General features: G+C 41.7%; 1 protein-coding gene across 3 annotated transcripts in view; it reads right to left on the reverse strand.

The window, feature by feature from the left end:
- Window positions 1–417: 417 nt before the first annotated feature.
- Window positions 418–15259, reverse strand: part of LOC141395162 (integrin beta-nu-like) — a 29643-nt gene continuing 14801 nt past the window's right edge. For all 3 annotated transcript variants that reach the window (XM_073970664.1, XM_073970663.1, XM_073970662.1), the window contains exons 4-8: window positions 10964–11714; window positions 10704–10899; window positions 10455–10630; window positions 915–1483; window positions 418–847 (exon numbers count right to left, since the gene is read on the reverse strand). In XM_073970664.1, coding sequence (XP_073826765.1) covers window positions 486–847; window positions 915–1483; window positions 10455–10630; window positions 10704–10899; window positions 10964–11714 — 2054 coding nt within the window. In that variant the 3' untranslated portion in view covers window positions 418–485. The remainder of the gene's footprint in view (window positions 848–914; window positions 1484–10454; window positions 10631–10703; window positions 10900–10963; window positions 11715–15259) is intronic.

Here is a 15259-nt window from a genome sequence, read left to right on the forward strand (position 1 = left end):
CTCAAACTAAGTTTGGAAAATTATTACGAAGGACAAGGCGGACATGACTAAGTCGACTTCAAATTTTCTGAAACGGATTTCGTCTAAACATACTTGGGTGCCCTATGAAACTGATATACCCTCGTTAGTCAAAAAAATGAGGGTATAATGAATAGAAATTACGCGGTTTTTCGATTTTGTGGATGTTAGAAAGTGTCCGTAGTCACACGCACAATTTTGTGTGTGTCTTTTTATGAAATGAAACCAATAATTTTTCTCCTTTATATTTCTGTGAAGTACTTGAAAGCATAAACATTTGAGCCATTTTTATTTCCAGATTAATGATGATGACAACTAAACTGTTACTTGTAGCGGTGCCCAGGTGTCAACCCGTTTCCGTTCGAATTCAAACGGTCTGGAAAAAATAACAAATTCACATTTGTTATTAAATATTTATTGTCATTTCATCCTCATATTCCTTACAAACTAAATATTTGATCACTTAATTATAAAAATGGATTGCTTTGTTTGCGATTAATCTCTTTGGGAACTACATATTTTCGCACAGGATCTTTGTATATGGGACTTTCCATAAGATAACTGTTTTTCTTATCAGCTTCAAAGCGAGCATATTCACGGGCATCTTTGGCACGTATACAACCCCAGATTATTAAAACTATAAGGAGGCCCAAAATAAATGTGGCCACCGAAATAAAACTAATTAGGGCCACATAATTCAGTGGCTCGCAGGTGTTAATTTGTATCAGTAGGTAATTCTCCAAATGATCCATTATTCTATAGGTAAAATAATGATCACATTTAATGCCGAATTCATTTTCCACACGGGCCAAGCAGCGATCTTCGATATCTATGAAAGAAATACAAAATAATTGAATACCGTATCTTCAACAATCCTCACATGAACCGGAACTTACCCAACTCCTCATTAACATAAACCGTGGTGAAACGTTCATGCTTCTCTGCTTTACCGCAAATCTCCGTTATATTCTCACACTTCCGCACCGCAGTCTTCTCCTCAATCAAACAGCTTACACATGGCTCAAAGAACGTACAGAATTTATTATCTGTCGCCGAACCAATTTCACAATATTTTCCCACATATGGTTCATCGCAAACACAGGCACCACATTCACAATAACCACGATCTGAACAGATTTCTCCAGTGGGACCAATACAACCATCGTTACTCTCTTTACAATTGCAACGATTGCCAGACCAACCATATTTACAGACACATTGGCCGCAAACACAATCTGCTCGTTCCAGATCGCAGTCTACATCACATTCCTGGCATTCACAGAATTTACCCTCATATCCGGGGAAGCAGAAGCAGGTACCACAATCACATTCACCGCGATTAGAACAGACTGGACCCAAATCGTCAGGTTGTGTCACATCGTATGGTTTGCGACAAAGACGTTCAATTGCCTCGGTTGTAGTGGCATTTGTAGCATCGGTGGGGCATGTACAAAATGTTCCAGTCCTGAAACGAAAAGGAAAGTATAGTTTATTTCCAAACCAAAATGTTCACCATAAAAAATTTAATTGTAACATAAATTCATAGCATTCCTGCAAACATTTTACCTTGTAAACCAATAACTAGAAAAAAACAATGAAAAGGAGATTCACAATAACAATTCTACATCATTACTATGACTACCTTCTTTTAATAGCCTGTGTATAGAATCACGCTTTCCTCTGAAAGGAATGATTTGAAGAAACCTATCCTCTGGAAAGAATGTTTTGAAGCACAATGTAAGAATCCTTTCCTCTGGAAAGAGTCTACAGACTCTATTCACTGGACAGGATCTATAGAATCACCCTTCTTTACTCTGGAAAGGGTACATAGGATCACCAATTCGGGCCCAATACGAATTGTGACGGCTGCCACTCGTGTTTGTGTTTTATAGACCCTTTCCAGAGGAAAGGGTGCTTCTATAGACACTTTCCAGAGGAAAGGGTGTTTCTATAGACCCTTTCTAGAGGAAAGCGTGCTTCTGTAGACCCTTTCCAGAGCAAAGGGTGCTTTTGTTGACCATTTGTAGAGTTAAGAGTGCTTCTGTAGACCGCTTCTAGAGGAAAGGGTGCTTCTATAGACCCTTTCCAGAGGAAATTGTGCTTCTATAGACCCATTCCAGGGGAAAGGGTGCTTCTATAGACACTTTTAAGAAGAAAGGGTGTTTGTATAGACCCTTTCCAAAGGAAAGGGTATTTCTAGAGGAAAGGGTGCTTCTATAGAGCCTTTCCAGAGGAAAGGGTGCTTCTATAGATCCTTTCCAGAGGAAAGGGTGCTTCTATAGATCCTTTCCAGAGGAAAGGGTTCTTCTATAGATCCTTTCCAGAGGAAAGGGTGCTTCTATAGAACCTTTCCAGAGGGATGGGTGCTTCTACACTTCCATTACAAAGGAAGGGGTGCTTATATAGAGCCTTTCCAGAGGAAAGGGTGCTTCTATAGAGCCTTTCTAGAGGAAAGAGTGCTTCTATAGAACCTTTCCAGAGGAATGGGTGCTTCTACAGCCCCATTACAAAGGAAAGGGTGCTTATATAAAGCCTTTCCGGAGGAAGGAATGTTTCTATAGAGCATTTCCGGAGGAAGGAGTGCTTCTATAGAACCTTTCCAGAGGAAAGGGTGCTTCTTTGGTTTTTTCCATATACCCTTTCCAGAGGAAAGGGTGCTTCTTTGGTTTTTTCCATATACCCTTTCCTGAGGAAAGGGTGCTTCTTTGGTTTTTTCCATATACCCTTTCCAGAGCAAAGGGGCGCTTATATAGACCCTTTCGAGGGGAAAGGTTGCTTCTATAGACCTTTTCCAGAAGAAATGGTGCTCCTATAGACCCTTTCCAAAGGAAAGGGTGCTTCTATAGACCCTTTCCAAAGGAAAAATACATCTACAGACCCTTTCCAAAGGAAATGGTGCTTCTACAGACCGTTTCCAAAGGAAAGGGTGATTCTACCGATCCGTTCCAAAGGAAAGTGTTCTTCTACAGACCCTTTCCAGGGGAAAGGGTGCTTCTATAGACACTTCCCAGAGGAAAGGGTGTTTCTAAAGACCCTTTCTAGAGAAAAGGGTGCTTCTATAGACCCTTTCTAGAGAAAAGGGTGCTTCTATAGACCCTTTCCAGAGGAAAGTGTGCTTCTATAGACCCTATCCAGAGGAAAGTGTGCTTCTATAGATCCTTTCGAAAAGAAATAATGGTTTTACAGACCCTTTCCAAAGGAAATGGCGCTTATACAGCCCTTTCCAAAGGAAATGGCGCTTATACAGCCCTTTCCAAAGGAAATGGACCCTTTTCAGAGGAAAGGGTGCTTCTATAGACCCTTTCCAGAGGAAAGGATGCTTCTATAGACCCTTTCCAGAGGAAAGAGTGCTTCTATAGACCCTTTACAAAGGAAAGGGTGCTTCTGTAGACCCTTTTTCAGAGTGCTTCTATAGACCCATTCCAAAGGAAAGGATGCTTCTATAGACCTTTTCGAAAATAAATAATGCTTCTATAGACCCTTTCGAAAATAAATAATGCTTCTACAGACCCTTTCCCGAGGAAAGGGTGCTTCTATAGACCCTTTCCAGAGGAAACGGTTCTTCTATAGAGCCTTTCCAGAGGAAAGGGTGCTTCTGTAGACCGTTTCCAGAGGAAAGGGTGCTTCTGTAGACCATTTTCAGATGAAAGGGTGCTTCTGTAGACCATTTTCAGATGAAAGGGTGTTTCTGTAGACCATTTTCCGATAAAAGGGTGCTTCTGTAGACCATTTTCCGATGAAAGGGTGCTTCTGTAGACCATTTCCAGAGGGCGCTTGTATAGACCCTTTCCAGAGGAAAGCGTGCTTCTATAGATACTTTCCAGAGTAAAGGGTGTTTCTATAGACCCTTTCTAGAGCAAGTGGTGCTGCTCTAGACCCTTACCAGAGGGGGTGCTTCTCTAGACCCCTACCAGAGGGGGCGCTTCTATATACCCTTTCCAGAGAAAAGGGTGCTTCTACAGACACTTTCCAGAGAAAAGGGTGCTTCTATAGACCCTTTTCAGAAGAAAGGGAGCTTCTACAGACCCTTTCTAAAGGAAGGGGTGCTTCTACATACCTTTTCCGAAGGAAAAATGCTTCTACAGACCCTTTCCAAAGGAAAGGGTGTTTCTATAGACCCTTTCTAAAGGAAAGAGTGCTTCTATAGACCCTTTCCAGAGTAAAGGGTGCTTCTATAGACCCTTTCTAGAGGAAAGGGTGCTTCTATAGACCCTTTCTAGAGGAAAGGGTGCTTCTATAGACCCTTTCCAGAGTAAAGGTTGCTTCTATAGACCCTTTCTAGAGGAAAGGGTGCTGCGGTAGACCCTTTCCACAGAAAAGAGTGCTTCTGTGGACTCTTTCCCGAGGAAAGGGTGCTTCTGTACACCCTTTCCAGAGGAAAGGGCTCTTCTGTAGACCCTTTCCAGAGGAAAGGGCTCTTCTGTAGACCCTTTCCAGAGAAACGTGTGCTTCTGTAGACCCTTTCCAGAGGAAAGTGTGCTTCTATAGACCCTTTATAGAGGAAAGGGTGCTTCTATAGACCTTTTCCAGAGGAAAGGGTGCTTCTATAGACACTTTTAAGAAGAAAGGGTGTTTGTATAGACCCTTTCCAAAGGAAAGGGTATTTCTAGAGGAAAGGGTGCTTCTATAGAGCCTTTCCAGAGGAAAGGGTGCTTCTATAGATCCTTTCCAGAGGAAAGGGTGCTTCTATAGATCCTTTCCAGAGGAAAGGGTTCTTCTATAGATCCTTTCCAGAGGAAAGGGTGCTTCTATAGAACCTTTCCAGAGGGATGGGTGCTTCTACACTTCCATTACAAAGGAAGGGGTGCTTATATAGAGCCTTTCCAGAGGAAAGGGTGCTTCTATAGAGCCTTTCTAGAGGAAAGAGTGCTTCTATAGAACCTTTCCAGAGGAATGGGTGCTTCTACAGCCCCATTACAAAGGAAAGGGTGCTTATATAAAGCCTTTCCGGAGGAAGGAATGTTTCTATAGAGCATTTCCGGAGGAAGGAGTGCTTCTATAGAACCTTTCCAGAGGAAAGGGTGCTTCTTTGGTTTTTTCCATATACCCTTTCCAGAGGAAAGGGTGCTTCTTTGGTTTTTTCCATATACCCTTTCCAGAGGAAAGGGTGCTTCTTTGGTTTTTTCCATATACCCTTTCCTGAGGAAAGGGTGCTTCTTTGGTTTTTTCCATATACCCTTTCCAGAGCAAAGGGGCGCTTATATAGACCCTTTCGAGGGGAAAGGTTGCTTCTATAGACCTTTTCCAGAAGAAATGGTGCTCCTATAGACCCTTTCCAAAGGAAAGGGTGCTTCTATAGACCCTTTCCAAAGGAAAAATACATCTACAGACCCTTTCCAAAGGAAATGGTGCTTCTACAGACCGTTTCCAAAGGAAAGGGTGATTCTACCGATCCGTTCCAAAGGAAAGTGTTCTTCTACAGACCCTTTCCAGGGGAAAGGGTGCTTCTATAGACACTTCCCAGAGGAAAGGGTGTTTCTAAAGACCCTTTCTAGAGAAAAGGGTGCTTCTATAGACCCTTTCTAGAGAAAAGGGTGCTTCTATAGACCCTTTCCAGAGGAAAGTGTGCTTCTATAGACCCTTTCCAGAGGAAAGTGTGCTTCTATAGATCCTTTCGAAAAGAAATAATGGTTTTACAGACCCTTTCCAAAGGAAATGGCGCTTATACAGCCCTTTCCAAAGGAAATGGACCCTTTTCAGAGGAAAGGGTGCTTCTATAGACCCTTTCCAGAGGAAAGGATGCTTCTATAGACCATTTCCAGAGGAAAGAGTGCTTCTATAGACCCTTTACAAAGGAAAGGGTGCTTCTGTAGACCCTTTTTCAGAGTGCTTCTATAGACCCATTCCAAAGGAAAGGATGCTTCTATAGACCTTTTCGAAAATAAATAATGCTTCTATAGACCCTTTCGAAAATAAATAATGCTTCTACAGACCCTTTCCCGAGGAAAGGGTGCTTCTATAGACCCTTTCCAGAGGAAACGGTTCTTCTATAGAGCCTTTCCAGAGGAAAGGGTGCTTCTGTAGACCGTTTCCAGAGGAAAGGGTGCTTCTGTAGACCATTTTCAGATGAAAGGGTGCTTCTGTAGACCATTTTCAGATGAAAGGGTGTTTCTGTAGACCATTTTCCGATAAAAGGGTGCTTCTGTAGACCATTTTCCGATGAAAGGGTGCTTCTGTAGACCATTTCCAGAGGGCGCTTGTATAGACCCTTTCCAGAGGAAAGCGTGCTTCTATAGATACTTTCCAGAGTAAAGGGTGTTTCTATAGACCCTTTCTAGAGCAAGTGGTGCTGCTCTAGACCCTTACCAGAGGGGGTGCTTCTCTAGACCCCTACCAGAGGGGGCGCTTCTATATACCCTTTCCAGAGAAAAGGGTGCTTCTACAGACACTTTCCAGAGAAAAGGGTGCTTCTATAGACCCTTTTCAGAAGAAAGGGAGCTTCTACAGACCCTTTCTAAAGGAAGGGGTGCTTCTACATACCTTTTCCGAAGGAAAAATGCTTCTACAGACCCTTTCCAAAGGAAAGGGTGTTTCTATAGACCCTTTCTAAAGGAAAGGGTGCTTCTATAGACCCTTTCCAGAGTAAAGGGTGCTTCTATAGACCCTTTCTAGAGGAAAGGGTGCTTCTATAGACCCTTTCTAGAGGAAAGGGTGCTTCTATAGACCCTTTCCAGAGTAAAGGTTGCTTCTATAGACCCTTTCTAGAGGAAAGGGTGCTGCGGTAGACCCTTTCCACAGAAAAGAGTGCTTCTGTGGACTCTTTCCCGAGGAAAGGGTGCTTCTGTACACCCTTTCCAGAGGAAAGGGCTCTTCTGTAGACCCTTTCCAGAGGAAAGGGCTCTTCTGTAGACCCTTTCCAGAGAAACGTGTGCTTCTGTAGACCCTTTCCAGAGGAAAGTGTGCTTCTATAGACCCTTTATAGAGGAAAGGGTGCTTCTATAGACCTTTTCCAGAGGAAAGTGTGCTTCTATAGACCCTTTATAGAGGAAAGGGTGCTTCTATAAACCTTTTATAGAGGAAAGGGTGCTTCTATAGACCCTTTCCAAAGGAAAAGGCGCTTCTATAGACCCTTTCCAGAGGAAAGTGTGCTTCTATAGACCCTTTATAGAGGAAAGGGTGCTTCTATAGACCTTTTCCAGAGGAAAGGGTGCTTCTATAGACCTTTTCCAGAGGAAAGTGTGCTTCTATAGACCCTTTATAGAGGAAAGGGTGCTTCTATAGAGCTTTTCTAGAGGAAAGGGTGCTTCTATAGACCTTTTCCAGAGGAAAGGTTGCTTCTATAGACCCTTTCCAGAGGAAAGGGTGCTTCTGTAGACCCTTTCTAGAGGAAAGGGTGCTTCTGTAGACCCTTTCTAGAGGAAAGGGTGCTTCTATAGACCCTTTCCAGAGGAAAGCGTGCTTCTGTGGACTCTTTCCCGAGGAAAGGGTGCTTCTGTAGACCCTTTCCAGAGGAAAGGGCTCTTCTATAGACCCTTTGCAGAGGAACGTGTGCTTCTATAGACCCTTTATAGAGGAAAGGGTGCTTCTATAGACCTTTTATAGAGGAACGTGTGCTTCTATAGACCCTTTATAGAGGAAAGGGTGCTTCCATTGACCTTTTCCAGAGGAAAGGGTGCTTCTATAGACCCTTTCCAGAGGGAAGGGTGCTTCTATAGACCCTTTCCAGAGGGAAGGGTGCTTCTATAGACCCTTTCCAGAGGGAAGGGTGCTTCTACAGACCGTTTCCAAAGGAACCTTTTTAAAGGAAAGTGTTCTTCTACAGACCCTTTCCAGAGGAAAGGGCGCTTCTATAGACCCTTTCCAGAGAAAAGGGTGCTTCTATAGACCCTTTCCAGAGGAAAGGGCGCTTCTATATACCCTTTCCAGAGGAAAGTGTGCTTCTATAGACTCTTTCCAGAGGGAAGGGTGCTTCTACAGACCGTTTCCAAAGGAAAGGGTGCTTCTATAGACCCTTTCTAGAGGAAAGGGTGCTTCTATAGACCCTTTCCAGAGTAAAGGTTGCTTCTATAGACCCTTTCTAGAGGAAAGGGTGCTTCGGTAGACCCTTTCCACAGAAAAGAGTGCTTCTGTGGACTCTTTCCCGAGGAAAGGGTGCTTCTGTAGACCCTTTCCAGAGAAACGTGTGCTTCTGTAGACCCTTTCCAAAGAAACGTGTGCTTCTATAGACCCTTTATAGAGGAAAGGGTGCTTCTGTATACCTTTCCAGAGGAAAAGGTGCTTCTATAGACCCTTTCCAGAGGAAAGTGTGCTTCTATAGACCCTTTATAGAGGAAAGGGTGCTTCTATAGACCTTTTCCAGAGGTAAGGGTGCTTCTATAGACCTTTTCCAGAGGAAAGTGTGCTTCTATAGACCCTTTATAGAGGAAAGGGTGCTTCTATAAACCTTTTATAGAGGAAAGGGTGCTTCTATAGACCCTTTCCAAAGGAAAAGGCGCTTCTATAGACCCTTTCCAGAGGAAAGTGTGCTTCTATAGACCCTTTATAGAGGAAAGGGTGCTTCTATAGACCTTTTCCAGAGAAAAGGGTGCTTCTATAGACCTTTTCCAGAGGAAAGTGTGCTTCTATAGACCCTTTATAGAGGAAAGGGTGCTTCTATAGACCTTTTCTAGAGGAAAGGGTGCTTCTATAGACCTTTTCCAGAGGAAAGTGTGCTTCTATAGACCCTTTATAGAGGAAAGGGTGCTTCTATAGACCTTTTCTAGAGGAAAGGGTGCTTCTATAGACCTTTTCCAGAGGAAAGTGTGCTTCTATAGACCCTTTATAGAGGAAAGTGTGCTTCTATAGACCCTTTATAGAGGAAAGGGTGCTTCTATAGACCTTTTCCAGAGAAAAGGGTGCTTCTATAGACCTTTTCCAGAGGAAAGTGTGCTTCTGTAGACCCTTTCTAGAGGAAAGGGTGCTTCTGTAGACCCTTTCTAGAGGAAAGGGTGCTTCTGTAGACCCTTTCCAGAGGAAAGAGTGCTTCTGTGGACTCTTTCCCGAGGAAAGGGTGCTTCTGTAGACCCTTTCCAGAGGAAAGGGCTCTTCTATAGACCCTTTGCAGAGGAACGTGTGCTTCTATAGACCCTTTATAGAGGAAAGGGTGCTTCTATAGACCTTTTATAGAGGAACGTGTGCTTCTATAGACCCTTTATAGAGGAAAGGGTGCTTCCATTGACCTTTTCCAGAGGGAAGGGTGCTTCTATAGACCCTTTCCAGAGGGAAGGGTGCTTCTATAGACCCTTTCCAGAGGGAAGGGTGCTTCTATAGACCCTTTCCAGAGGGAAGGGTGCTTCTACAGACCGTTTCCAAAGGAACCTTTTTAAAGGAAAGTGTTCTTCTACAGACCCTTTCCAGAGGAAAGGCCGCTTCTATAGACCCTTTCCAGAGAAAAGGGTGCTTCTATAGACCCTTTCCAGAGGAAAGGGCGCTTCTATATACCCTTTCCAGAGGAAAGTGTGCTTCTATAGACTCTTTCCAGAGGGAAGGGTGCTTCTACAGACCGTTTCCAAAGGAAAGGGTGCTTCTACCGACCCTTTTTAAAGGAAAGTGTTCTTCTACAGACCCTTTCCAGAGGAAAGGGTGCTTCTATAGACCCTTTCCAGAGGAAAGTGTTCTTCTACAGACCCTTTCCAGAGGAAAGGGCGCTTCTATAGACCCTTTCCAGAGGAAAATGTGCTTCTATAAACCCTTTGCTTACGGAACCTATGCTGATGATCGTAACCGGATACCTATATCTGACTTTGGGGTAATTAACGCACCAAAAGTCTTTGCTATGGGCTACAAAAGCGAAATCGGTCTCTACGATTTACTTTTACTGTTATCCTTGTCTGGCTTCAGTAGCGGGACAACCGTGGTCACTTTTCGGACTTCAGGCACGATATGCGCGCCTGATGACATTCTCAATATCATCCGTTGTAAATTGTGGAGGTTCCTCGTCGGCAGAGAAGAGATCTATCAATTATCAGGTCTGATCTCATAGCAAATAGACGACTTAAACATGTTACCGAACCTTACACACAATATTTTGCATTATTTAGTAGTGGCAGCCGCTGGCCGGAACGCTGATATAGTGTGGTTCCGGGTCACATAGATAAAACCCCCATTTGCGGAAATCCCTGCTTGGCTGTTCGGGGTTGGGACTTCTTCTCACTGAATTCAACGAATGTTGACTCGACGTTTCGAACTAGATCCGAGGGTGGTACTTTCGATATCTTCGAATAACTTAGCATGGCTGACAGCATTAATACCGTTAGTCATATCGAATGCAGCCATTACGGTTGTGTGACACAGACTGCTCTGGTTGTTTTCAGCGAGTGTATCTGTGTTGTAGACGAATACAGTATTTAAAGATATTCGGACTATGGGGTGGCAATATTTTGTCGTATTCCAAAAAAGAAACTAAATAACACCCTCCCCTTATAACGTAGAAAACATTAGAACAAAGCAATCCTTACCATGCCGAATCACACTGGCACATGCCACACTGCAGATAGCCATTGTCATTGCATTGGAAACGTGCGTATTCATCGTTGGGATCAGATTCTTCGGCACATGGGCAGGGTTTTTGAATTTCAACATCAATTTCCATGAATTCATTTAAGGCTGATTCCTCAATGCGGATTTTGTGGGTCTGAAATTTTGAGAAAAATACAAATTAAATAAAACACTGTAAAATGAATTTTCTCCTCCTCTTTAATACTTACATAAACACCATTTTTGGGAAAATCGGTTAGAGTCAAATTTATATAAAAATCTACAGTTGTACCCAGGGCCACATCATTGCAATAGTTGCGTTTCAGCAGGGTGGGAAATTGACCACCACAATCGGTTTCATATTCCACTTTTATGAATTCTGGACTGTTGTCGGAAAATTGAGTTCTCTTGATGAAGTTTTCATAACTGCAAAGAAAAACCAACTACATTAGGTAAGATACTCCAGCAAACCTCCGCCATCTCCACTTACCTTTTCTTTATTAGCTCCAAAATATTCGAAGAATCTGCACTTAATATCTCCACATTGCTTATTTCTTTCATGAGGTTACTAAATTCACGATAAGTTGGCACCACATCCTCGGTTACTGCAAATATAACACTAATTTTCCTCTTCAGCAACTCGCGATAGATTTCCTCCAGCGAGGGATAATCATAGACCAATGAGCCCAAATATTCTCCTTCGCTATTCAAATGACATTTCTTGTCATTCTTTTTCGTTATACCAGCCAAAAGACCATCACCAGCGAAGTGCATAAAACCATCTGTGACCAATATCACAACTTTACGTGCCTCTTCTTTCCAACCGATTTCCTTGGGGCATACCAGCACCTGCATTAGGGCATCGAGGCCACCCTCAAGATTATCTAAATTTCCCGTAACTTTACTGGCATTCACCGAATTAACAAATCTCTGCTCATCCTCCGTGAGGGCCAAATGATGACGATAACCATAGGTGGGTTCACAAACTTGCCTCTCCTTGGCACAAGGATTTTCTTTTAACTGTGGCATTATCATTGGCATTTCAGGCTTATCGGCAAAACTACCAAAGCCCAAACGATAATTTGATGTTAGATTACGTAATGTTGTTGCCAATTCGTAACCGAGCTTAACCAATGTCTCCCGATCATCTTTCATCGTCCATGTCAAGTCCATCAGGACATATAAATCTAAGGGATTGTTACGAGCCGGGCGGTAGGAGAGTTTGATGCGTTCTGGATGAGCTGGAAAAAGGTGAAAGGGGTACAATTAAAATGCAAAATATGCCGTCTATTGAAGGTAATGTAAAATCTTTCCAAATATGAAATAACTATGAAATTTCCAAAGGAAATCTTCTATTCAGCCTGGCTGAATAGGAATTTCCATAGGAAATCTTCTATTCAGCCTGGCTGAATAGGAATTTCCATAGGAAATCTTCTATTCAGCCTGGCTGAATAGGAATTTCCATAGGAAATCTTCTATTCAGCCTGGCTGAATAGGAATTTCCATAGGAAATCTTCTATTCAGCCTGGCTGAATAGGAATTTCCATAGGAAATCTTCTATTCAGCCTGGCTGAATAGGAATTTCCATAGGAAATCTTCTATTCAGCCTGGCTGAATAGGAATTTCCATAGGAAATCTTCTATTCAGCCTGGCTGAATAGGAATTTCCATAGGAAATCTTCTATTCAGCCTGGCTGAATAGGAATTTCCATAGGAAATCTTCTATTCAGCCTGGCTGAATAGGAATTTCCATAGGAAATCTTCTATTCAGCCTGGCTGAATAGGAATTTCCATAGGAAATCTTCTATTCAGCCTGGCTGAATAGGAATTTCCATAGGAAATCTTCTATTCAGCCTGGCTGAATAGGAATTTCCATAGGAAATCTTCTATTCAGCCTGGCTGAATAGGAATTTCCATAGGAAATCTTCTATTCAGCCTGGCTGAATAGGAATTTCCATAGGAAATCTTCTATTCAGCCTGGCTGAATAGGAATTTCCATAGGAAATCTTCTATTCAGCCTGGCATTTCCATAAGAAATCTTCTATTCAGACGGTCTGAATAGGAATTTCCATGGGAAATGTTCTTATATTCAGTCTGGCTGAATAGGAATTTCCATAGAAAATGTTCTTTTATTCAGTCTGGCTGAATAGGCATTTCCATAGGAAATCTTCTATTCAGCCTGGCCGAATAGGCATTTCCATAGGAAATCTTCTATTCAGCCTGGCTGAATAGGCATTTCCATAGGAAATCTTCTATTCAGCCTGGCCGAATAGGCATTTCCATAGGAAATCTTCTATTCAGCCTGGCCGAATAGGCATTTTCATAGGAAATCTTCTATTCAGCCTGGCATTTCCATAAGAAATCTTCTATTCAGACGGTCTGAATAGGAATTTCCATAGGAAATCTTCTATTCAGCCTGGCTGAATAGGCATTTCCATAGGAAATCTTCTATTCAGCCTGGCTGAATAGGCATTTCCATAGGAAATCTTCTATTCAGCCTGGCTGAATAGGCATTTCCATAAGAAATCTTCTATTCAGCCTGGCTGAATAGGCATTTCCATAGGAAATCTTCTATTCAGACGGTCTGAATAGGAATTTCTATAGGAAATCTTCTATTCAGCCTGGCTGAATAGGCATTTCCATAGGAAATCTTCTATTCAGCCTGGCTGAATAGGCATTTCCATAGGAAATCTTTTTCTATTCAGCCTGGCTGAATGGGAGGAATTTCCATAGGAAATCTTCTTCTTCTATTCAGCCTGGCTGAATAGGAGGAATTTCCATAGGAAATCTTGGAAGGAATTCCTGGCTGAATAAGATTTTTGGAAATACATTTTCGCTAAAATTTGCCAAGATATTTATTTAAAATTAAATTTGTACACAAAGCTTCCTGAAATATGTTTGTTATTAATTAAATTGCTTACTCTTGTTGATATTATCTGATAACATACCTAATCATGGTAATCGTGTTTCCCTCCTTCCCCCATTTACTTTACAAACGTCTGTCTAAATGTGTGATTCAAAATAATAATCAAAACAAAATAGTGTCAAAACTGAATCCAACTTAATCACAAATGTAAACAAACAAATGTCAAATTAATAGGTGACATAAATACCGTACAATCATCTGCTCTCATCATCACATCAAGAGGAACATTATGAACGACAAGAACAACATTTGGCGGCAACGAGAACGGTAGGCATTGTTAACAGAAAAAAATAAATTAACAAATAAACAAACAAACGAACGGAGTCGATCTAAAACAAACCTCATTTCTCAACAACTTAACAACGTAACACAAAAAAGTGGGACTATAACACCCCCAAAAACTGATAACAACCTACCGTAAATAAAATCCATACGCAACAACAAAATAATAAATATCAAATGCCTACAAACAAGGTAGCTCCTCCGAAAAAATATTAGATAACATTCTGGGGTTCTTATCTAGCCAAAGAGTTAGACGGAGAATAGTGGAGACCTAATTGTTAAAAACAGAGAGTGAGAGAAACACAGTTACACTATTTTGCAATTTCGTAATTCTCTTTTCTATAAAAAAAATGATAAAAATAAAAAAGAATTACTTCTAATCAACGCAATGCTAATGCAACGACAGACTTCACAAAGCGCATACATTCATTCAATTCATTCATTGACTCATTATGGTGTGGCTAATTGATTTTATTGATGATTTATAGCGATAAGAGTATTTATAGTTCACGGCAAAACTACGTCTGAGACAATAAAGACGCATTGATTTGAAACCCTTTGACCAACAATGAAACACAAACTTTTTCTCAGCAACAAATTAGAACAAATATATCTATATTTTTCTTATACCCTCCACCATAATGTGGAGGGTATGTATAATTAAATTTGTCATTCCGTTTGTAACAGATCGAAATATTCATCGGTGACCCTATAAAGTATATATATTCTTGATCTGGATAAAATTCCAAGTCGTTATATAAGCCATGTCCGTCCGTCTGTTGAAATCAAGATACAGCTCGCAATTTTTAAGATAGTGCTTTGTAATTTAGTAAACAAGTTTCTATTACTTCTAGGATGTTTGGTATTGCAAAAGGGATATATCGGTCCACGTTTTGATATAGCCCCCTATAGAACGGTATCACCCGATTTTCAGTTTTAGCCTCATTATCACACCGAAATGGCTGAAATTTGGTATTTGGTCTCCATTTGAGGTATTAAACATTCCTTATGAAATTGGTCGGTATAGGTCCACGCCTTCATATAGCCCCCATAGAACGGCACCACCCAATTTTCGGTATTTTGAAGGTTTTAGCCTCGTTATCACACCAAAATGGCTGACATTTGGTACTTAGTCTTCGTTGGGGATATTAAACTTTCTCCCAGAAATTTGTGGGTATAGGTCCACGCCTTCATATAGCTCCCATAGGACGGTACCTTCCGATTATCGGTATGTTGAACGTAGTGGCCACAATAACCCACCAAAATGGCTAAATTTGGTATTTGGTCTTCATTTGTGGTATTAAAAGTTCCATATGAAATTTGTCGGTAGAGGGCTACGCCTTAGTATAGCCCCCATAGAACGGCACCTCCCGATTTGCAGCATTTTGAAACGTGTGGCTTCAATATTCCTCTGAAATTTGGTATTTAGTCTTCATTTGGGGTATAAAACTTTTCATATGAAATTTTTCGGTATAGGTCCACGCCTTCATATAGCCCACATAGAACGGTACCTCCCGATTTTCGGTATGTTTAAGGTTGGGGCCACAATAACCCACCCAAATTGCTGGTATTTGGTCTT

This window comes from Musca autumnalis, unplaced genomic scaffold (assembly GCF_047663935.1).
Source record: "Musca autumnalis isolate F117 unplaced genomic scaffold, ASM4766393v1 scaffold_2, whole genome shotgun sequence".
Lineage (NCBI taxonomy): Eukaryota > Metazoa > Arthropoda > Insecta > Diptera > Muscidae > Musca > Musca autumnalis.